The sequence below is a fragment of the Eurosta solidaginis genome, chromosome 4 (genome assembly GCF_040869045.1).
Source record: "Eurosta solidaginis isolate ZX-2024a chromosome 4, ASM4086904v1, whole genome shotgun sequence".
Classification (NCBI taxonomy): Eukaryota; Metazoa; Arthropoda; class Insecta; order Diptera; family Tephritidae; genus Eurosta; species Eurosta solidaginis.
In genome coordinates this window covers 76,497,864-76,523,558 of record NC_090322.1, presented here as the reverse complement: position 1 = coordinate 76,523,558, position 25,695 = coordinate 76,497,864, and the positions used below count along the sequence as shown (strand labels likewise).

Genomic DNA, 25,695 nt, shown 5'->3' with positions numbered 1-25,695 from the left:
AAAATTTCAGCTGCAGGCCCTTTAAATGCTACGAACAGTGCAGCAACTTTATCTTCAGCATTCCAGTTGTTCACTGCTGACGTCTTCTCAAATTGAAACTTGAATACTTGGAAAGGAACAGAGCCGTCAAAAGATGGAGTTTCTACCTTCGGATTGCTGACTGGCACAGCTGCGCAGTTTAGTTGGAACTGCTCCATACAACCTTTTAACGCTTCTATCTCGGCATCAATTTGGTCCTCGAGTTGTAAAATTTTTGCATCCTGCTCTTCCAGTTTCACAAAGATCTGCGATGATACCTGTTCCGAAATTTGTGCCGACATTTCAGATATACGTGCCTCTTGCACTTCCAGTTGAGATGCCAAATATGTCTTCTGTTCTTCCAATTGTGATGCTATACGGGTTTCCTACGATTCCAGTTGGGATGCCATATCGGTTGATATTTGTGACGTCATTTCTGAAATGCGTGGCTCCTGTGCTTCCATCTTGGACGTTATACGTGTATCCAGTGACTCCAGTTGAGTTTCCATCTTGGATGTTATCTGTGTCGATATTTCAGATATTGCAGCCAATATCACGTTCAAGTCTGTGCTGGTAACTGCCTGCGATGTTTCGTTTTTCTTTTCAATTTTTGTTGTTGTCTCGTCCCCATCAGTATGAAAGGCATCATCGTCCACATTAATTCCTTCCGACTCCATAGCGTCTCGTAGCCGTGCTTGAAGTTCGATCTTATTGCCGGTTGTATTCAATCCACGGGCTTCTAACTCCTTTTTCAGTTGTTGGATCCTTAAGTCACTTAACTTCGCCACGTCCTTGTTGTGCTCTGCAACTCTGGAATTTATTCAACAATCCCACTTCTGACACCAATTGTAACGAATTTAGTGCAATTCCTCTTATTTGCAACCTTCTCACGTTCGAATCACTAAACTGTCGAATAAATAACTTTATTCGTTCTGACACCAATTGTAACGAATTTAGTGCAATTCCTCTTATTTGCAACCTTCTCACGTTCGAATCACTAAACTGTCGAATAAATAACTTTATTCAAGTACTACTACTTCTCGACAGATAGCGTGCTTAAATCAAACTCATTGCTGATTGCTCAGATTGCGCTCTTTTATACTCTTCGATTTCCTCGTTCCATACTTCTAGGCGTTTCGAGAATGTACTTAGTTATCAGCTATAAAATTATAACTACAGATGCACGTGTATAGCTTCTTATATGCGCGTGTATATGTGAGTATACTTGCACAATATATGCATGTGTTTGTGCGTTGCTCTCAGCTGCTTGTATGGACATATGTGTAGACATAATGATTAGTTTGGTTATGTGCATACAAGTCACTGCTCAGTATCCCTTAGTGTTGCTAATATCCGTCACAATATGAATTAAAATCTCATGATGAACAGAGTCAGAGCTTTGCTGAAGTCGGTATAAATCACATCGGTTGCTTATTGGATAAAAATCCATCCATAACTAGAGAAGTGAACTCAACCAAGTTGGTTGTGGTTGATCTTCTACGCACAACACCATGTTGTCTGGGTGATAATAAAGAACTACTTAGATATTGAATTTCAAAAATTTTGGGAATAACCGAGGGTTTAGCTAAGCCCCTGTAGTTCTCAACATTGGACCTACTACCTTTCTTATGTAAGGGAATAATAAACGATTTTTCCAAATTGAAGAGAATAAAGATGATTCCAGAGATAGTGTAAATAATTTTAACTCCAGAAGACTCTTGAGAACAGTATCTATGTCTATGGCACGATCTTGAATACAATTAGAACTGTATAAGTTATACGGATAGAGATCTGATTGAAAAAGTTCAGATGAATAGGTCGACTGAAAGAATTCATCAAATAAGTTAGCAATATCATCATCATATCTTGCGTCCTTACATCCATAGGCAAATGCAGATGGAAATCCTGAAGTTTTTCTCTTCGAATTGACAAAACTATAGAATTGTTTCGGGGTTTAGTTTACACCGGTTTAAGTAAGAATAATTATTTGAATTCACGCCTAGTGATACAAAGATACGAGTATTGAGTGCGTAGTATCGATACTTTTCCAAAAAATACTCGAGTAATTCGTGCTCGGTGCTTTTTTCCAAGTACTCAGTAATGTATCGATACTCTTCCCGATACCTTACCAAGTGCCGATGGTCTACATGTTTAAGATCAATAGATGATTATTGTATGCAAGGCTTAGTAGGTTGCGCTTTTCTTAGATTTATGTGCGATGGCTGTGTTACGTACATAGCGAAAGTCGATGAGGCTCTTAAAGAAATAATTTCAATATCGGAAACAAAACAAAAAAATCTTAAGGAATAGAATTCCGAGATTGAAAAAATGTTGAAAAAGAAATGAGTAGGGTAATAGAAAACATAAGCAAAGTAAATGCAGAGAAGGCATATATAATGAAAAGAGTTGAAAATTTGTGCAAAGAAAATAAAGAAAAGTTGAGTAAAGTGAGTTTTCCAAATGAGTCGTTTGCTAAACAAAAGGAAGACATAATAAGCGAAAAAGGTTGCCAACCAAAATAAAATTGCCGGTACAAGTGGTACGTTTTCATATGCGAGTGTTACAAAAAGGATTGCTCCTGTTGTAATAAAACCAAAAGTTAAGCAAACACTAGAGAAAACCAAAACAGACTTGAACAAGATAGACCCCTCTCAGTTAAATATAGGAAGGGTAGTAAATAAAAACAATGGTACAATGATCATAAGTCCAAAGTCAGCCAATGATAAAAATAAAATAAAAGATGCCCTAACTGAAAGATTAGATAAAAATACCTATAATATTGCTGAACCTAAAGTCCATTGCCCAAAAATTGTTGTTGCTAATATTAGTCCGGAAGAAATAGTTAGCAGATTGCTGCTCAAAATGAAGTATGGAGAGAGGCCAAATTGAAATGTGTAAAAATTATCCATTCTAAGAAAGATAACAGAACTGTACATATCAATGCCATAATTGAAATAGAGCACAAATATTTTGAAGACGCTTTGAAATACAGGAAAATTAATGTTGGTTGGGATCGACGCCCAGTTTACGATGGGCAAACGGTCAGAAGGTGCTATAAATGTTTGGGATTTAATCACATAGCAAGTAATTGTACTCACAAACAAAAATGTAGCAAGTGTTTAGGGGAGTATAAAGTTGAGGAATGTAAAGAGAGTGCACCTTTAAACAAATGCGGAAACTATTTGAATGCCAATAACCAGTTAGAATTCAAGTTATGTACTGATAATGTTATGATTATAAGTATCCATTGTCTAGTTTATCAAATAAAACTCAAACTGGAGAAGCAAAGAGTTGGTTTTTAGCAACCAAAACGTAATATACTGGGAAGAAGCGCTTTTAATTTAAAATGTATTTATTTAAATAACTGTAGTTTGTTAGCTAATAAAGCGGAACTTGAAATGCTTTTAGAAGAAGTACATCCGGACGTCGTATTGTGCTCTGAAGCTAGCATAACATCAGATATTAATGATGGGGAAATAAATATTGCTCTTTATAAAACAGTTCGTTGCGATTCGCATAGCAGGCACAAAGGAGGGGTTGTATTACTTTTGAAAGAAGGAATCGATTTTAAAGTAAGCTATAATAGATCCATAGAAAAAAACGTCTGGTGTGCAATAATCAAATTAAAAAACTTTGATTTTAAATGGCAAATTGGTGTGTTGTACCATTCCCTGAGCGCTAGCCATAATAAATTTTTGGATTACTTAGATACCAGATAATGTTTATGAAAGTGACACCAATTCCCTTTTAATTGGTTATTTTAATATAAACCTAAATGTAGCTTCCGCTCATAGCTGTAAATTAAATGAGGTTTTCGCTCGTTGCGCTATGAATCAAATGATAAATTTTAATACTAGAGTTACAGAGACGTCACAAACAAAAATCGATCTATTATACACAAGTGCCAACATACAGTCTTGTGTAAAACTACTAAATAATAGAATTTCCGATTACGAAACCGTCTCATTTTCCATCAAAGTTAATAATTTACATCCTTTGCGAAGGATGATTACCTCAACGTCTTGGGAGAATTATACTGTTGATAGCCTTTTAAGTTTATTAAGAAATTGCGACTTTAGTATATTGAATGGCATGATTGTAGATGGCATGGTCAATTAGATAAGTACTTGTCTAATCAATTGTATGGGGGTATTAACGACCGAGCAAAAGCGTAAAACTGGGAAATGAGTGGTGCGACCACGAATTGACCGAAATAAACAAGCTAAAATACCAGTTACGGGCCCGATTTTGTGCACAGAGTACAACAATGTAGAGAAGAATTATAAAAAGCTTATAAAAAAGAATAAAGTTAAGTATATGTGATCCGGCCTATGAAAATGTGGCTTATGACTCAAAAAAGAAACAGCTGTTAAAGATAAACAATGCATTTTTCAGTTTCTTAGTAGTTTTTCTTTTGCATTATTTTTTTTGAGTCTTAAGCCATATTATGGAGAATATGTTTGACTTAAACAGTTCGGATAGCAAATCAATGTGGAGGCATCTTAAACAAGCAGTTAACTTAACTGAAGTGAAAGACAATATACAGACGGTAATTGTAAAGGATATTACTTATGAAACCCCAGAGGATATAGCTAAAGCGTTAAACTCATTTTTTTTTATAGTATTGTTAAGATTAACCAAGGAATTGATAGTCTATTATAGTTAACCGATTTCAAAATAAAATTGGTTGGGAAAAACCTTCTTTCTGAAGGAGTTTTTAAAGATTCGGTATCCTATATGGGGCATTTCTATGCCGAAGTTGTAAATAAATCCCTCAGAGCTGGAATATTGCCTGAATGATGGAAAATATCAACAATAGTACCTATTCGGAAGGTAAAAAATTCAGCTCGGAAGATCTGAGACCGAGTAACATATTGCCAAATTTAGAAAAAATTTTAGAGTTAGCCGTAAAAAATCAACTTGTTAGCTACCTTGAAAATAATAAAATACTTATGAAAGAACAATCTGGTTTCAGAGAATGGCACTCCTGTAAAACTGCGCTAAATTATGTCATATCGAACTGGAAAGAAGAAAACTATAGTCGCAGTGTTCATTGATTTAAAAAGAGCTTTTGAAACAATAGATAGAAATATAATGCTCGCTAAACTATGTTGAGCTGAAATGGTTTAAGAGTTTTTTAACAAACCGGAAATAAGGAACGGCTATAGAATCGGTGGTCTCGGATGAGGTTGTTGTAGAAATGCCACAAGGATCGGTATTGGCCCCAGTCCTATTTAACAGTTATATTAAGAATATATCCTTAGCATTGAAATACAGCAAAATTAGGTTGGTTGCGGATGATGCCTGACTAGAAATATGTGAATCGGACTTAACGTTAGCTAAGAGTAAAATGCAAGAAGATCTTAATTCACTATGCAGATGGCTTTTCAGTAATAAGCTAAAGTTAAATGTTAACAAAGCAAACTTTATGATTATATCGAGAACGATTAATAAAGATTCGCCGAAAATTGATCTAGAAATTATGAATACAATAAATAATAGTTTAAAAAAACTAAAAAAACATGCTTTTATAGCTAACCGAACTAAAAAATAGAAAATAATTTTCAATTAAAAAGAGTTTATATAACAGTAGTAGAAGGTCAAACAATCATTTATAGTTAATCACCTCAAAATAAGATTATAATAAAATTTAGGTTATCAACAGAATAATTTAATTCAGATTAAAAAGCGTGGGGTGCATTTGACTACATTTCATATCTTTCCTCTCAGATAGTTGCCAATAGAATGATTGAAACATTCAATATCAAGCACCCCACGCTTTTTACTGTGAATTAAATTATTCTGTTAATAACTTAAAATTTATTATAATTTTATTTTGAGGTGATTAACTATAAATGATTATTTGACCTTCTACTACTCTTATATAAACTCTTTTTAATTGAAAATTATTTTCTAGTTCGGTTAGCTATAAAAGCGTGTGTTTCAAGTAATTTTAAAAGTTTTAGTCGAGAGTGATGAAACCTCGAAACGCCAGCGGTCCATGGATGAATCCAACCCCACGGCACCGAAAAGGGCCAAGACGCAGGGGGCTGGACGCGGTCTTTCGCCGAAATTGCCAAGGGTCGGCAGATTATCGGCATTATAGACAAGAGCAGCGAAGATGGCAGGATCCCGAAACAACAGTGGAAGTGGATCGAGGCCGCGCTCGCTACGGTGGTCGTTAAGATTAAGAAAGACAACCCTGGTCCACCGTCATCTTACACCGATGCAGGGTGGTTTCAGGGCAATGTCAAGCTAATTGCCTGTGACGACGCCAGGTCGGTAAGCCTCTATAGGGCCGCCGTCACGCTGATAGGGGTGGTATATCCGGGCGCGCGCCTCAAGGTAGTGGAGGCGCGTGATATCTCCTCACGACCAGGGGCTAGAGCCTGAGTTCCAGTGACGCCAGCGGACCCAGCTGACATCCTGGAGCTGCTCCAGGAGTACAACCTGCCACAGGATTGAAAGTCAACCCGGATAAAACCGAGCTTGTCCTCTTCACGAGGAGGTACAAAGTACCAAATCTTACACCGCCAAGAATTGGGGGTACGTTCTTAGCGTTTAGCGATCAAGTGAAGTATTTGGGAGTCATTCTGCATAGGAAGCTATTATGGAGTGACCATATAGTGGAGCGATGCAAGAGGGCAATTACCACCTCCTGGGGATTCTCCCCTAAGGTGAGCTACTGGATTTACACAGCCGTTGTGCGCTTGATTCTTATTTATGGTGCCTTGGTCTGGTGGCCTGCACTAGCTAAAAGTACCTATCTTAAAATGCTTCAAAAGGTGCAACGGAGTTCGGAGCTCTGCGTTACCGGAGCTCTCGCCTCTACTCCAGATTCTGTTATATATGTACATACATGGATACATAGATACATAGATAGATACAGGCCAAGCTAATAAAAGCGTGTTAAAAAGGGCTCCAGTATGCTCTTCCGTAGATGTGCCATGCATCCCATTCTATCATTAATAAAGGAATGCGTTCTTCGCATTATGTGCAAGGTTTCAAATTTATGGCCATTTGGGGTGGTCATAAGTTCACTTGACCTTATGTCCGTTAACCTTATGTCACCCCACCATCACATTATTGCATTGTCATCGAGCCTTGATACGTGGGCAAAGTTTCAATCAAACTTATGGCCATTCAAAGTGGTAATAAGGCCAATTGACCTTATGGCCGTTGACCTTGTGTCACCGCACCATCACGTTAATGCATTGTCATCTAGCCTCAATACGTCTGCAAAGTTTAAATCAAACTTATGGCCATTCAAAGTGATAATAAGGCCAATTGACCTTATGTCACCACACCATCAGATTAATGCATTGTCATTGAGCCTTGATACGTGTGCACGGTAGGTAGGTTGAACTGGCCGGTCCATGAGGACCTCACATAGACTGATTGAGTCCGTAGTGTTACCAGAAGTTTGTTTTAACGACCAAACTGAAAAACCCTATCAAAAACCAGATCCTATGTTATAAAATAACTCCGTCCTCTTGGCAAATACTAGAAGCTTCCTGGGACTTAAGCCACTTGCTGCTTCAAGATCTGACAGCTGTATCACTCCTAATAGCTGGAGTCTTAGCCTGGCAAGTGCAGGGCACGAGCACAGAACGTGCTCGATCGTTTCCTCCTCCAACCCGCACTTCCTACGTCTGCTATCACTGACCAAGCCTAGTTTAAAGGCATGTGACGCCAGAAGGCAGTGTCCAGTCAGAATACCCGTCATGAGTCTACAGTCCTCTCTTTTTAATGATAGGAGTAACTGTGTTAGTCTAAGGTTGTAAGACCTACACATAATCTTCGACACTTTACAGCCCCGCGCTTGAACCCACGCCTTTCCCGCTTGGTCGATCATGTGCACCTCTCGCCTTCGCTTAATCTCACCCAATCTAATTGGGACATCTACGGAGCAAGCTTCAAGGGATGCGCCCTTTTTAGCTAGTTCGTCCGCTTTTTCATTCCCATCTATTCCCATATGCCCTGGGACCCAATATATATGTATGCTTCTCCCTGTCCCGATTCTCTCCAGAGACTGCTTACACTCTAACACGCATTTAGATGGTGTGCTATGCGAGATTATTGCCTTAGTTGCTGCTTGAATGTCAATATAAAAGTTAATACGGTTGCAGCTTAAGCTATTCTCTTCCAGGGTATCTACTGCTTTGGTTACGGCTAATATTTCCGCTTGGAAAACGCTACAGTAATTCGGCAGCCTGTAGGATCTGCTTATTTCCGGATCAGCGCAGTATACCGCAGACCCTACTCCTTCCACTACTTTGGAACCATCGTTGTACACATGTATCGCCTCGTCCGCCATTTGCGCACTCTTGCGCCAACCGTCCACCTCTATTGTGGCCTTAAGATCTCCCTCGAAGCGCAGATAGGGAATCATGTAGTCTGTTCGTCTTGTGATTGATGACGCTATACTACTATGGCCATATGGTCGGCGCTCACGCTGCCCCGAAGCACCGAGCCTGGTTGCGGTCGTTAACGCTTTGTTCTTTGCTACCAGGTCTGCAGGTGGGATGTGCAAAATTGCATACAGTGCAGCCGTCGGGGTTGTTTTCAGGGCTCCCGTGATGCTAAGCATCGATAGTCTGCATACCCCCTCTAATTTTTTGAGGTATGTTGTTTTTTGTGTGGCTTTCCACCAAACAAGAACTCCATAGTATAGAATAGGGCTTACAATCGCTGTAAAAACCCAATGAAAAAGAGAGGGCGATAGGCCCCACGTACACCCCCGCATTCTTTTACATGCATAGAGTGCCGTTGAGGCCTTCTTGACCCTCTCCTCCTAACTTAGGCCTGGTCCATTTTGGGCCCTTGTACCTCTTTGTAAACAAGACCATATCCGTCTTCTCCGCATTGACTTTCAACCCGACATTAGATGCCCAGGTATGAATATCGCGAAGCGCCCGATCCATCAAAGAACTAATCGTTGGAAGGCACTTTCCACTTTTGACAATTGCAACGTCATCTGTGTAAGCCGTAAGTTTTACGGGCCCCTCATCGAATTGCCTGAGCAGTTGGTTGATGACCAGCGTCCACAGCAGAGGTGATAGCACCCCTCCCTGCGGCGTGCCCCTGTCCACTGATTTCGTGGCCTCGTACAATCCCCATTGTGATGTAATCTTTCTGCAATTTAACATGCAGCCGATCCATCTGATTAAGGCAGGATGTATTTTAATGTAATTAAGACCATCCATAATCGCCCATTTTGCAACATTTTTGAAAGCCCCGGCAATGTCCAAGAAGACTCCTAGAGCATACTCCTTATATTCCACGGATTTTTCTATGCTTATTACCACCCTATGCAATGCGGTGTCTACCGACTTGCCTTTGGTGTAAGCATGCTGTGTTGTGGAGAGCAGCTTTTCATCCACGTTGGCCTTTATGTACACATCTATCAGCCTCTCAAAGGTTTTGAGCAGAAATGATGTTAAGCTAATGGGTCTATAGCCTTTGGAATACATGTGACCGATCTTCCCCGCCTCTGGTAGAAAATCTGCACGAGCAGTTCTCCAAGATTGCGGTACATGATTCAGTCGTATGCACCCATCGAATATTATTTTAAGACATTCCACGACCGCCCTACTTGAGACTTGTAGCATGGCCGGGAATATACCATCTGGGCCCGGCGATTTAAACTTAGAAAACGTCTTCACTGCCCACTCGATCTTGGTATCGGTCACCGGATCGGTTTGCAGGATGTAACAAAACAGAGATTCGCCTCTCTCGTTCGTATCTGCTCTTCCCCACGCATTGTGGTGCGCATTTGCATCTGCGCTTATGACCAACCGCCCTTTGCGCCCTTCCTCCTGTACTAGCCTTTTGCACTCCATCGGTGGGACCTCCGCAGCATGGGCCATGTAGCAGGACGCCAGGATAAATACCTGCTTATTCTTTTGCTCAACGGCCACCGCTACGAGATCCTCAGTGGTGTAATTAGGCAGCATATATGAATGCAGCTGTTTCCTTACCATTACTACAGCTCGCACCCGTCCTTCCGTTTGCGCGTAGTAAACGCCAAACCCGCGTGCGCTAAGTCCAGAAACATTTCCTCCCGATGAGAGCCACGGCTCCTGGATCAGCGCCACGTCAAACTAACCCTCATCAAGCGTTAGGAGGAGTTCGCTCGACGCCACTTTACTGTGTTGGAGGTTTATCTGTAGGACTCGCAGTACCATTGGGCTGTTTCCAGCACCTTCGTCTTGACGTCGTCGTCCTCCCCTTGCCCTTTTGGTTTAGAGTATTCGAGGCCCCCTTCAGCCTCTCGTGACTGTTGTGCAGGGTGTTCCTCTGTGCGAGTCACAGCACCATTTATCGGTTGGTCCTCTTCTAGCACGTTCGTGGTGACGTCGGGGACCTCCACCTGCCTTTTTTCCCTTAGGCTTTTTAGGTCCTTTTCGACTTCGCCCACCTCTAGCGTGTTAGGGTTTTTATCCTCGGGACTTCTTTTCCTGAGTCGCATGTAAATTTTGCCAGTGCCAAAGGACATTTTACCAAGCTGCGTGTACAAAATATCCTCCGCCTGCTTGTTTATTTGGAAGATGTAGAACTGACCATCCTCGGTAGGCCGAGATACAGTAAGTACCTTCCAATCCTGTGTCGGTATGTTCTGATTATGATTCTGCAGAAGTCGCAGTGTATCCTCCGACTTCATCACGCATGGTATCCACACCTTAACTTTTGGTACCGTGGGGATTTGCGCTTTATCCACCACCTCAAACCGCGCCTTCGTGCCTTACCTTTGGAGGTTTGGAACCACTTCCTCCAGCCACCGCAAGCTCGCGATGTTGTCGCACGCTATCATCTTCACACCATTATACCATCCCCCAGAATCAAAGGTTGGAAGGGGCTTACTTGGTTGTTCCCGCATCATCTTAAGCATTAAGCTAATAAGCTCCCTTTCCACAGATCTCCACCTTTCAGTAGTCATTTGTCCGAAAGGACTCTGCCTCTTGAAAGCAGGCTTGTCGCCTTCCGCCGAACGTTGCCTCTTCATTCTGCCATTCGACGCTTCTTCCTCCTCGTACCGGTTGCAGAACCAAGGGTTTCTCGCAGCAAACCTTTTGAACTGCCTTCGACCTACTTCTACCGCTTCATGGGCCCATTCCAAGCGCTCGATCTCCACTTCTGTTGGGTCGACCACTGCTCCCAAGCGTTGTACAATTCTTGGTGCTGCACGGTACTGCGAGAGAGCTCTTTTACTTCCTCTGCTCCGTACCCTTCTCCACTCTTCTACCCCGTTTTCTTTTGTGTGCTTCTCCAACACGGAGTTCATTGAATCAGCACCACTCTCGCTCCCCGAGTCCGACGCATGGTTTAATTCGTATTTGTCGTCCTTGGATTGCGACTCAGTCCTCCTCTTTACATCGTCCTTATTACAGTCAGGTAATGAGTCGTTCATCTTGGTCGTACGACCACCTGCCCGACAAGGCGGGCTCAGCGGTCCAGTATTATATACGGGGAAAGAACCGTACGCCACAGCAGCGCCCCTTACTGTGGTAAGGCCATTAATACTTCCCGAGGTGGCCCGGTATCGGGAAGGCTCCGTTCGAATACAGCCGAATTTATCCCCTGGCTGCAAATCGTCCAATAGGCACGGTCCGCGTAACACCCTGGGTTAGGGGGTTGGCAGTTCTTGGTCACCGACATCCCGCCGCCCTCGTATGAGGCGAAACGGCGTAGATGTCAGTCCTAAACAGCTCCGCCTCATAGTCGAGCGCTATGGAGTTCGGCTAAGCCCTCACACCAACGACAAGGTGCCTACCCTAGTGAGGGGATACGTGTGCAAAGTTTCAATCAAACTGATGGTCATTCTAAGTGGTAATAAGGCCAATTGACGTTATTACCGTTGACCTTATTTCACCGCACCATCACATTAATGCATTGTCATCGAGCCTTGATACGTATGCAAAGTTTCAAACTAATCAGCCTTCTAGAAACCGGTGAAAATTAAGCTCAAAGATTCCGTTACATACAGGCCAAGCTAATAAAAGCGTGTTAAAAATAGAGGAAATACATATATTTAAGTATTTAGGGGAAAAGATTGACAACAAGTTAAAGTTTAAGGATCATATTGAATATATAGTTGTTAAAATTGCCAAGAAAATTGGATTCTGGAAGAGATCATGTAAATATATAAATAAAAAATATAAATTGAAAGTCTATAGATCCATAAATTATCAATTGTACATAGAATCCAGAGCCGTACCAAAATTCCGAGATTTCTTGCCGACAGCATTTGGGGTAAAGATAAAGAAACGCTCATTACACTTACAAAGTAATTGTCCGGCCGTTTGCACGCTACGCGTCCCCGCTGTGGTCGCCGAGAGTTAAGGTTACTCACTGGAAGAAAATACAGGCCTGTCAAAATACCGCTCTCAGAACCGATACGGGCTGTCTTCTTAAGTCCCCAGAGCACCATCTACATAGTGAGACGAGAGTACTCCCCATTAGGGAGAGAAATGATATGCTGAACAAACAGTTTCTGTTAAATACATAGAAACCTGGGCATGCCAACAGACATCTAATTAAGATACAGGCATCCAAACAGACATCTAATTAAAGAGACAGGTTATAATTAAAAAATTCTTGACGCGATTTACCTTCGAGAAGATTTAGACCCAGCTAATCTTCCGATTTGCGTCCTGCTACATATTTTATGCCATTCCGAACGGCATCTGCAAGCAGATTAATTTTCACTGGGAAGCTTTTCATGGGAGAAATACACTCGGATATCGATACTTTGCTCCGAGTATTTTATATGAGTACCGATATCGATGCTTTTTCTAAGAGTTCTTTCACTAACTGTGTCAAAAACTTTTGATAAGTCGATTGCCACGAGAAACTTCCTGTGATGGGGTTTTGGCTTGTTCAGCTCGTAATTTATCTGGACTTAGCGCTGTGGTAGTACTGTGAATTTTTCGGAAGCTATTCTGATGACTCGCAGAAAAATTAGGGAGCAGGACGTATCCCAACGTCATCGGTACTGTCGAAAAGAGTGACATCGGTCGTTTTGAGTCACCATCGCTAGCTTGTTTTTCAAGCTTTAGTAGTGGAATTAGCCTTTCCACTTTCTATTGTTCTAGGATGACAAGAGACTCCAACGACAAACGTGAGTCTGGTAGCTTAATCCCTCATAGCGTATCTGTATTGGCATATACTGTCTAGACCCTCTTTAACCTCTGTGGGGGTGATGATAATGGCTGACACGTCGTGCTTGTGTTTATGTGCCCATCTTGCTTTTCTTCGAGTCCGACGGAGTTTTATCGCCAAATGCGATGGATATTTTATCATTGTATTTTGTCGGGTTATACAATGATTTCACGGTTCACCACAATTTACCGAAGCCCACAGGTTACACTTCTTTAAATGATTTGACGGTTGGCCACAATTTACCGAAACCCGTTCACCCATTCTTTAAATGTTCTTCGAATTTGGTTCATTTGAGTTCATTTACGCCTCGGTCGAGCAAATGCCGGTTGTCCAGAAGTCCAGATGTAACCATTCGGCGCGTTAGGGTGCTTTTCGTGATGTCGACAAATTCAGCCAACAAAGATGAAAACGGGCCGGTTGTATCAAACAATTTAATTACGATTGGTTCGATAATCTTCGGGAACGTGAGTGGTGAACGACGCTGGGTATTGTATACAATTAAATTTCGGTTAAGTCTATTAGTAAGTCACCAGAGCACCATCTAAACAGTGAAGCGAGAGTACTCCTCATAATGGTGAGAAACGAAATTCTAAACTAACAGTCTCTGTTTGAATAGACAGAAGCCTGGACATCCTAGAAGATATCATATTAAGAGTCCCCACTTAGGGACATTAGCAGGAACCCAAGCTGTTATTCCTTTTATTATAAAATCCTCCAGAAAAAATAATTTTCGGAATTCTTATTTTTTTCCGAAAGATTTAATAATTTTTTTCGAACTAAAAAATTTGAATACCGAAAATAATTGTCCTTGAAGGACTTTTATTATAAAAGGAATAACAGTGTGGATCCCTGATATTAGGAGTTGTGAATTTGTGAAATTGTTTGTGGTATTCCCACATGTATAAAAGCTTTTATTTATTAATACGGCTGTTAAGGCCTAAAGCTTCATATATGTATGTAAATTAAGCAACCTTAATGAAGTATAACATAATTTTTATTTTATTTTTCAGCAATACAGTTTGTGCTTAGTGACGAATTTACTCATCTCCGGCCCGAGCAAAGGCAAGCACTTCTGCATGAAGGAACAGGAGCTAGGGTGATTTCAGCATATGTGGAAATAATTTTCGATAATAGTGATAATCGTGTTCCAGTAAGTATGTGTACTGTAACTGTTTGGTCCGAGGCGAGAAGGGTGGCGGGTTGGCATGCTGGTAGCCCGTCTGAGGCTCGTCGGTGTTGAGGCGCGGTTCTTGCCACCTTCCTCGACCCACAGTCACAAAAACAAAATTATAATTATCATGCCTATTTGTGGAAAACAGGGACTAGAAAAGGAAATCTGAAAAAAGGAAAGAAGACAATGGAGAGAAAACAAAGGAAAACGGTAGAAGGCCGTCCGTTTCAGGTGGAGTCATCCCACCCCTCTTGTTCATGAGGCATGAACAACCTTGAACTCCACTTTGACTCCGTAACCGAGTGGAGTTCCCTTTACCTAACGTTCGTCCGTCTGTAGTGGTCTGATCTAAATCATCGTCTGTCAGTCCGGTTGCAACACCTCCCCCATTCCTAGTATGCCGCAAGGGCAACACCCACACTAACACGAAGGAGACTTAAAGGGCCTGCATTTTTCCTAACGTAACTTCAACCAAAAAATTCCAAAGGAAACATACCCGTTGTCCTTAAAATTTATTCAACAATTTCAGTTATAACATATGCTTAGTGGTATATCTGTTTTATTATTACTTACGCCTACCCTGAACCAAAATAATTATGTAGAAATTAAAAAGCATCAAAAAAAAAAAACAAAAAACAGAAGAAATAGAAAGAATACCACCAAACTAAAATGACCTTACAATAAAGTTATTTTAGAAATACCTTTAACCAATTAAAAAGAAAATTGAAATAAACAAAATCCAATGTATTTGAACGAAGAAAAAGAATGAAAACAGATAAAAAAATAAATAAAATGAATGAAAAACAGGTTTGAAAAAAAAAACAACAAAAAGGTTGAAATGAAATTAAAATAAACTTAATGGGAGATGTTTGCGCCTAATTGGCATCTCTATATGTAATCATATCAAACGTCAATTAGTGGCATTGGCAGCACTGACTGTCAGCTGTCAATGGCTACTTCCGTTTATCTTCAAAGTAATTAAACAAAGAAAAACAAGTGGAAGTGTTCTTTATAATCGGCTATAATCCTCGCGTAAGTAAAACTTACAACCCGCAAACCGCATTTTAACGCTAACATTTTGGTCCATCGACCCGGATCGCGCAATATTTCCGCAAAATACAGTCCACATCGCTTTAATTAAAACATTTCATAAAAACCCGCAAATAAAAAATGTCTTCGTTGAAAGTTCGCGATTCTGCTTTAAATGCATTAAAGCGGCATTTGCAATCGAGCAAAGCCGATTCGCTTGCAGTCGATGCAGAGGCTGCAACCACATATTTGCAATTGCTAGAGGACCAGTGGGAACGTTTCTGCAAAGCACAAGAAGAAGTGGAGGTGTCGTGTGGCAACGAAAACACAGCAGTAGAAGAGCAGGCACGAATTCAAGGTGAGGAGTGGTATTTGATCGCTAAATCAAATTTTAAGCGCATTCTTGAGCCACAAAAGCAACCAACTCCTACAGTAACTCCGACTGCACCTGCACGCATGCCGCTACCGAAGTTGCAGTTACCATCCTTTAGTGACGATCCAACAAAATGGATCACTTTTCATGACGCATTCTGTTCACTAGTGAATTCCAATGCAAGTTTGTCGGGCGGACAGAAGTTGCAATACTTGCGCAATTGCTTACATAGTGAAGCATTGGAATTAGTTAGTAGTTTTGCTGTAAGCGACAGCAACTACAGTGAAGCTTGGGATATGCTGACAGCACGCTATAAAGTTATGCGTATCACCAACTCGACGCGAGAGCAAAGCTATACACAATCAAATCAGATGGTGCATGTCTAAACTGCCTTAGTAAAGGACATGTTTTCGCTAACTGCCGCAGCTCGTCATCGTGCCGCATATGCCAACGCCGCCACCACACGCTTCTTCATGCTGGTCTCAATACAAACGAGGCAGCTCCTGCTATGCAAAATGCCGTCCAAAACAACGTAACGTCGCACTACGCCGATGCTGAACGCGTAGTATTACTAGCTACTGCTGACATTTTATTGCAAGATAACTCCGGCCGCTGGCAGTCAGCCAGGGCACTGTTCGACAACGGCTCACATGCTTCGTTCATCACGGACCCCTGCGTTCAACGACTTCGTTTACCACGAAATACGTCATCAGCTTGCGTGACGGGTATTGGATCCGTACAAGGAGGTCGCACAAAGGGTGAGGTCAAGTTATCCATAGCGCCAAAGTCACTAAACTCTAAATTTCACGTGAGTACGCTTATTTTATCTAAAATTACTAACGACCTACCAACAAACGCCTTGTCCGAATCACGGTGGCCGCATGTCAGTGGCTTACCGCTTGCTGACCCTAACTATTTCAAACCTGGTCCGATAGATGTCTTGATTGGCATGGACGAAATGGACAAGTTTTTACTCGACGGCCTAAAAAAGGGTGAAAATGGCACTCCGATGGCACAGAACACCGTGTTTGGGTGGGTGCTGTTTGGGAACGCGACTCCCTCACAAATAAAACCGCGGGTAATCTCAACGCATTATTGTAATACGCAACTAACTGACCTCCTCGCTAAGTTTTGGGAGCTGGAAGAGCTACCACCTAGAAAGTTTTACACGCCCGAAGAGTTATATTGTGAGAAGTTATTCGACGATACAATACAGCGCGCAACTGACGGCCGATTTATTGTACGTTTACGTAACGCAGCCGTTCGGGCATTGTTGCGAATGGAAAGCAGGTTCGCCACCGACAAAGACCTTCACGAAGAGTACTGTAAATTTATGAAGGAGCTTCTTGATTTGGGTCATATGGAGCTAGCTACTCCAACAACGCAAACCGCATACTATATGCCACATCACGCAGTGGTAAAAGACACAAGTTCCACTACTAAGCTTAGGGTCGAATTTTAGGCAATTTATTTAGGCAATTTAATTATTAGTACATTAAGATAATGAAATCTTTTATAGTACAACGAACAGATGTCATAACCATTGTGGTTTATATAATACTAATTAACTTACAGATATATAGTTCTATATCTTAAGCTGTGTTTCAAAATATAGAAAATAGCTGAGAGTGAAGTAGAAATAGAAAGGTTAAGGAGTATAGAGAAATATGTAGATATCAAAAATGCCAATAGATAAAAAGCTCAAGTGCTATCACTAGAGAAAAAACTATAAAGAATCTGTTTATAGTTGTTTTGGTTCAGAGAGTTTCTTACAGCAGTAGGAATAGAATTCCAGAGACGTATGGTGTTGACGAAAAACAACCTAGTAGACTCTACGTAGTTAAAAATAGGACAGTTAATGATCTTGTCGATTTATTAAAGACTATTTTATCGTATAAGTACAGCGGCGTCTTTGTTGAAATAAGACGGAAAAGAAAAATGCAGCTCCTAGCCTTATGGTATTCGAATATGTTGCATCCTAAAATTCGATTTCTCGATGCTGATATATGGTCGAACTTGCCCAGTCCATAAACATAAGGCGTAACTTGATTAAACACAACCTCAATTTTATGAGCCGACCTTGAGTCTAGCTTGTTGTAAACTAACTCAGAATACATAATGATCGGGACCATGAGTTGGATGGCAAGTTTTTTCCTGATTTGAAGAGGGGTATAGGGCGCAGTTTGCCTCAAATTACGAAGAGTCCCATATACCTTACCCACTACTGTGTTAACATGATCGGTCGCAGTGGAGCTCGAGTTCAACACAACTCCAAGGTTTTTAGCTTTATTGACGGTTGTTACAGCAGCGTTCCCGATGCTTATTTTAGGTATTTGAAGCCTCGAAGCATCCTTTTTCGCAATGGGCAAGCAGTACGATTTTCCAGCATTGAGGCACAAGCCATTGTTATTAGCCCAATCAAATATCGCCGATAAATCGCTATTGATTTTAAGGCAAAGATCAGGAGTTGCACTAAAGTCACCAGCCAAGTACAGCTGAATATCATCAGCATAAGCGTGCATATTTACAAATCTGCAAACATTGAACACATCATTAATAAAAAGACTAAAAAGCAAAGGGCCAAGTATAGATCCCTGGAGAACCCCCGCAACTATTTCCATGGGCTCTGACACATCTGTTCCATTCATAACAATTTGAATCCTGCCTGATAAATAGCTTTCCATCATCTTTCGAGCATTATTACTGAATCTAAAATACTTTTGTAGCTTATAGCACAGTAGTGTGTGATTGACTGAGTCAAAGGCTTTCGAGAAATCGAGTAGACACAGGATTGTTAGTTGGCCTTTGTCAAAGGGTACGCGTATGTCATCCAAGATTTTTATAAGAGCAGTCGAGCAGCTGTGACCAGCTCTGAAGCCTGACTGGTATGGCGAGAGTAGATTGTGTACAGACACGTGGGTCCTGATTTGTTCCGCCAATAAGCTTTTGAATGCTTTTGATAAAATCGGTAAGATGCTAATAGGCCTGAAATCTCCCGGGGAAAACGCTTTTCTATTTTTGGGGTCAGGTCGAACTTTGGCCACTTTCCACGATTCCGGGAAGCATGAGGTTGTTATCGAATGGTTGATTATATGGGCAACTGTCCCGACAATGAGAGGCAGATTCATTTTTACCAATATAATTGGAATTCCATCTACTCCGATTGCTTTGGTCTTAATTTTAAGAATGCATCTTATTACATCGGCTTCCGGTACCGTAGAGAATTCAAACGTGAAACCTTGAAAACAAGCAGATTCACTAAAAACATTCGTTGGACTTAAAGTAGATACGGCACTACTAACAAACGCATTATTAAGGACAGTTGAGCTCAGAGTACACTCAGGAAGATCTTTACCACACACTCGCAGACTTTTAAGATTTCGCCATAGGACATTAGGCGGAAGTTCAGGGCCGAGACGTGATGAAAAATACCTACATTTTTCTATTCTAATGGTCTTTGTGGCGAGATTCCTCGCATTTCTGTAGGAGTCCCAGTCCGAGTTACGTCTTTTCTTCTTCCAGTTGCAGTACGCCTTATTCCGCCCTTTTATTGCAGCTATAACTTTGTTATTAAACCAAGGACATGATACGGACTTGACGTTTCGGGTTCGCAGGGGTACATGCTTGTCAAAAGCTTCAACTATTTTATTATTGAGAAAGTCAAGCTTGTCATTAACAGATGGGAGACGCCAGCATTCACACCAATCGACACTGGACAAATCGGAGAAAAGGGCATTATTGTCAACTAAACGGTAGGCTCTAAAACTATATGTACTTTCTATACTGGGTTGGTCAAATCTAAAGTTCAGGGCACAAAAAATTAAGTCATTGTCAGACAAGAACGAAAGCTGGTCAAATTTTAAAACACTTTTACGATCAGAAACAATAAAGTAGTCCAGCAGACTAGGACAGCAGTTTTTGGCATATCTTGTGGGTACGTTTCTATTAACAAAAGAAAGGCCAGCCGCGGCAACATTCTCTAATAATCTATCACTGTAGCAATCAGAAACAAGTAAGTTAACATTTAAGTCTCCACAGATAACGAAATAATCAAAGTCTACTACATACGAGGCTAAGGACGAAAAGAATGTGTCGAGACTTATAGACTTATGGGGGTTGTACACGCAAGACACTAACATTTTAACAGATCTATTGAATAGCTTAACAATTAGATATTCTACTCCTGGGCCTTCAGATATTAATATTGGCTGCATTTGAATAGTATTTTTATAATAAATTGCAACACCCCCTCCCCTCTTATGCATTCTGTCGTTTCGAGTCAGCCTGTAGTTATTGATATTAAAATGAATGTTGTCCAATTCATGTGTAAAACAAGTTTCGGTCACGCAGATTACATCAACGGCAGACGACTCAAATACAAATTTTACGTAGTCCATTTTTTCATTATTAAGGCTTCTCGCGTTAAAGTGCACTATGTTAAAGCTTTTATGTTGATGGCATAATACGTTTAGCATTACAAGGCTGTTATCGACTGCACCACCCACGTCTCTGCTAGAAGACATAAACAACCGACATAAAACCCAAAACAACTATAACATTACCAGAAAAACATATAATTATAATGCATGCATTGAGTATTCAACGCGTCAATGAAGACGTCGTCAGGGCATTCGTTAAACGACGCGCTAATGGTTGGTCCTCAGCTCCAACAAGATCTCTTCCCGATTTTAGTCCGCTTCCGCACCCATCGCTATGGTATAATTGCGGACATCGAGAAAATGTATCGACAGGTCTACGTCGATAAACGGGACGTCGACTATCAACGTATTGTATGGCGTGAGCATTCATCGCAGCCAATACGCGACTATCGTCTATTAAGGGTTACCTATGGGGTAGCATCCGCTTCTCATCTCGCTGTCAAATCGTTGCATCGCGCGGCACAACAAGCTGGCGCGTTATATCAAAATATCGCAAATATCGTTACGTCAGATTTTTACATGGATGACTTGCTCTCCGGCTCCGACTCTGTCCAAGAACTGACAGCGCTTCATCTCACACGTCTTATCTCAGTGTGGATTCGAGCTCCGGAAGTGGGCAACAAATTGCGAGCCATTGAGACAACAGATGCCGCATGCGTTCACACAGGTGTCTCATCTCTTGGCTGATGGAAGTGATATCCGAACTCTAGGATGTATTTGGCACACGGATACCGACTCACTTGCGATAGCCTTCAATATAGAGCCACTTCAGTGCGAATTAACAAAGCGCATTTTCCTCTCCGATACCAGCAAGATTTTCGACCCTCTCGGCCTCATATCTCCATGCACCATTCGCTCAAAAATTTGGTTGCAAAGAATTTGGCATTGTAATGTCGATTGGGATGAGTTAGTTCCGCCTGAGATAGCTACGCCGACGCAGAGTTCCATGTTTTCACTGACGCATCAGAGGCTACCTATGAAGCCGCTATTTACTGCCGCACTCAGTCATCGGACGACGAGATAAACGTCGTGCTCATTGCTGCGAAACCCAAAGTAGCTCCGCTAAAAACAACTTCGTTACCTCGTCTGGAACTCTGCGCAGCTCATCTAGGCGCTAAACTCGTCCGCCTAATTCAACAAAGTTTTGGTCACAAAGTTGAAAATCTGTACGCGTGGTCAGACTCAACGATAACGTTAGCATGGCTGCAATCAAATCCAAATCGTTGGGCAACGTTCATTGCAAATCGTGTAGCTGATGTACAAGAAGTCTTGCCATCATCGCATTGGAGACACGTCAGTTCGAGATACATACCGCCATTGCGTACGATGCAAACGCTTGAACCGCAAACCGCTACAGCAGCAGATGTCCAATCTACCACCTAGTCGCGTTACGAGTACGCGATGCTTCCTTCAAAGTGCGGTCGATTTTGCCGGCCCATATAACGTAAAATTTACTCATGGTAGAGGAGGGAAATCAACAAAGGCGTACATTTGCTCATTTATATGTATGAGCACAAGTGCCATGCACCTAGAATTGGACGGAGACCTCACGTCTGCAAGCTTTATCGCCGCATTCAAACGTTTCACCAACCGAAGAGGACATTGTCAGCATATGTTCTCCGACAATGGCACGAACTTTGTCGGTGCCGAAAGGGAGCTACGTGCCGCGTTTGAAAGGTGCGTTAACGACGACAAGTTGGCATCTTACTTCGCCAACACCCAAGTCACCTGGCATTTTAACCCTCCAAGCGCTCCACACATGGGCGGCTATTGGGAGGCTGGAATTAAGCGCATAAAGCATCATTTAAAACGCGTACTAGACTCCGCGTACTATCTTACGAACAGTTTTCAACAATCCTAACCGAGGTGGAAGCATGCGTCAATTATCGACCACTCTGCTGGATACCTTCTGACATACAAGACTTCGAAGTGCTAACACCTGTGCACTTTATGATCGGCGAACCAATAAAGGGGTTGCCGGAGCTTAACACAGAACCTTTCAAGGGCAACCTTCATCAGCGGTGGCAAGCAATCACAGCAATAAGGCAGCACTTCTGGAAGCGATGGCGTGACGAATATCTCGCGAATCTTCAGCGACGATCGAAGTGGGTTCGTCCAACGCAAAACTTACAACGAGATGATGTCGTAGTTATACACGACAACAACGCTCCGCCCACTAAATGGAAACTTGGTCAAGTTCTCGACAGCTATACCGGCTCAGATGATCGCGTACGAATTGTCAACGTACGAACATCCGAAGGAGAGCTGCTAAGACCTATTGCGAAGCTATCATTATTACCAACAAAAACAGACATTTTTTCACTTTGAATTTTATTGATGTAAACTTTAAATACTTTGTACCTTTTTCTAATTTTGAACGGTCGTTCAAGGCGGTCGGCATGTTTGCGCCTAATTGGCATCTCTATATGTAATCATATCAAACGTCAATTAGTGGAATTTTTTTTTTTGTCTTCAAAGTAATTAAACAAAGAAAAACAAGTGGAAGTGTTCTTTATAATCGGCTATAATCCTCGCGTAAGTAAAACTTACAACCCGCAACCCGCATTTTAACGCTAACAGGAGATCGTCCCCTCAGAAAATAATCTTAAAGAAAGGCGGCATTCAAATCAAGAAAAACAAAAGAAAAAATAAAACAATTTAACGTTAATAAAAATGTAACAAAAAAATTTAAAGTTCCTAAGGGAACATCCTTTTACCCAAAACCTATCAATTCAATATATATCTACGTGTTTAAGTGACTTAAACTATGAACATTTTTCGTTCGTTTGTTTCATTAGCCATTGAGTGTGCTTGTAATTCTCAACTGGTTAGTGAAATATTCTAAAGACATAGTTTAAATTTTTTATCCCAAAGCGGAGTTTTTCAAAGTAAAACAAGGTGGCTCAACCCGCAGCCAATACCTTGGAGCCCCCAGTGCTCGCCCCCAATGAATACATACAAGGTCTCTAAACAATAAAATAATATAAGTCCACTAAAAATAACAAAATAATATAAAAAGCCTATTCGCCCGTCGAATCACCACAGCTTAAACACTGCGAACTTTTTGAACAATGGAAAAAAAGGAGTAGAGAGCTTATGACAATATGTATATTACCATTCAGTGGATTCGCCACGCACATCTGCAGACTAGGTACCAAGGCTGGATTGATGTGAGCTGAAAATAAAGTGAAAAGAGAAAAAACAAAAATCCCACTAATTTTCTATATGCTTTCATACTATTATGTACCGCCACCGCATGGAACCTTTTAGTTCCGGTTTATTCAAATGAAAATACACATGTACATTTATCGCGATCTTGCTAATTCATAAAAAGGATATTTAATAAAAAATGAAAATTTAGTGAAAATTGTCGCGAGTGGTGCGCGAACATGATAGGCCGAACAAAAAAAGAAAGAAATAAACACAAGAAAAGTGAAATTAAAATGCAAAAAATAGGAAAACCAAAATGATCACATATTGGTTCGTGAAGTGTAACCGGTGCAAATGTGTTCTTGTTGCCGAGAAATTATTATAATAAAAAGTCAAGAATTGAGAAAACAAAAGGAAAGTTCCGAGGAGTAAGAGCAAATAGTAATGTGGAAATAAAAAAAAATGATGCAAAAAAAAAATTCAGAAGAAGCCACTAGAAAATAGGATTTTCTGCAAACTAAAATTTAGAAAATTCAAAAAAAGAAATCTAAAACCTTGCCAAATAAAAGAATAAAAAAAATAAATATATATCAAAATTAACAATTTTTGCAAACTCAGATGTTTACCAATAAATCGTGATAAAAGTGGGGTTGAATTATTGCGGTAAATATTGGGTAAGTGGCGTACAACGAAAACTAAATATTAAATAAATAAATCGCCAATTAAAAATAAGATAACTTCAAACAGAAATCCATACGTAGGGTTTACATAAAAACTAAAAAAAAAACGTAATAAAATGATCATAAATAGAAAAGGTTTTTTAAAAAAGGGCAAATCATTGATCGTTCGTCGGTCGCCGCCGTGCTGTATAACATTCCGGTTAGTGGTCCGATCCAGGCGTTGTGGCGAATTCGGAGCGGTGATGAGCACGCTCTCTGCCTTGGCGATGTTCTAACCATTCGCCCTCTGTTTCTCGCCGTTTGATGTAATAATCGGCACCAGCGACTGGCTGATTTTACTCACCGTCACTACTTATTTGATATTATTTGCTGAGATGTGATGTACTGAGATATAATGTGATATGTTGTGGTATGATATGATTGTGATGAGACGTGGTGTGGTTTGGTGTAACGTGATGCGTTGTTTTGTGGCAGTATTTGATAGGGGGTAAATATGTTTATGTGTATGTGCGTTTCGTTGGCCACCGGAACGGTTGCGGCAACGGTACCTTTTACAAGTTTCGGTCACTAATACCTGGTTTGGTGTGTGGTTTTACCTTTTTCGGTGAGTTGCCTTACTTGTGGATGTGTTGTTTGGCGTGCGGACTGGTGTTGGTCCAAGGTATCGCCTGTGGTTATGTCGGTGTGGCAGTTGGCGTGGTTGCTGGTGAGTTGCTGCGTTGGTTGCTACAAGCCACTGGCGTGGTTGTTTCCAATACAAGTGTTAGTGAATGCTGTTCGTTGCGAATGTGGCGGTGTGTCGCAATAATGTGGTGCTGATGGGTATCTGTGTTTCGGTGTGGTTGCAGTTACGGAGCGCGTGCTTGCGCTGATGGTTGTGGATACCTGTGTGGTGTTGATGAATGTCTTTGACGGCTGGTTGTGTGATCTTGTGACGTTATTTGCAGTTTCTTGCAATTAGGATAGCGTGCTGTGGTGTTGAGGTATGTGCATTCGTGGATTAGGGTTAGTGACGGCTTGTGGATTGGTGCCTCGAACCGATGATTAAAACGTTTCCGCACTTAACTGGAATCGAGGTTCCTGAAAAGAAAACACCAACAGATGAGACGTGTGTACATAACGTGGTGGGAAGCAATTTAGCCCCGTTTTCTCAAGCGACTTTCAAAGTTTATCTGGCGAACGAAATTTTCATTTATAGGGCAGAAAACCTTTAAAATTCACCTGAGAAAACGGCACTAAGTTCGTTATCAGATTTAGTTACTTTAGGGGTGGATGTGTTTCACTTACCGGGGAATTGGTGGTTGACTTGACGGTTAGTGGTTGTGATGTAACTGTCCGTGGCGGCAGGTCATGGGACAGTAGTTTCCTACTGCTTGAATCCCGTTCGGTTGCGGTACTTCACGGCACTGTATAAAAACTACACCTTTTTTCACTTTCACAAGCGAAATTATGCGACCGTTCGACACTTTAACTTTGATTTTTCTTGAAGAAAAACGGAATGGTGGCCCTTTTATAGGAGATTTTTTTCTGCTGATACTACCGTTTGGCGTTTGCTGACAAACCATTTTTCTTTTAGTTCAAAATCACTCAAACATCCTGGAAGCCTTCAAACATGTCGAGTGCAGTAATGAGTCATATACCCACACATCTACACACGTAATTTAGAGGCGGTTT

The 25,695-nt window shown here is 41.2% G+C and overlaps 1 protein-coding gene across 6 annotated transcripts in view; it reads left to right on the top strand.

Moving 5' to 3' along the window:
- SMC3 (structural maintenance of chromosomes 3) overlaps positions 1-25,695 on the top strand; it is a 406,833-nt gene that overhangs the window by 178,427 nt on the left and 202,711 nt on the right. For all 6 annotated transcript variants that reach the window (XM_067782139.1, XM_067782142.1, XM_067782143.1 and 3 more), the window contains one exon: positions 14,190-14,329. In XM_067782139.1, the coding sequence (XP_067638240.1) occupies positions 14,190-14,329 (140 nt within the window). The remainder of the gene's footprint in view (positions 1-14,189; positions 14,330-25,695) is intronic.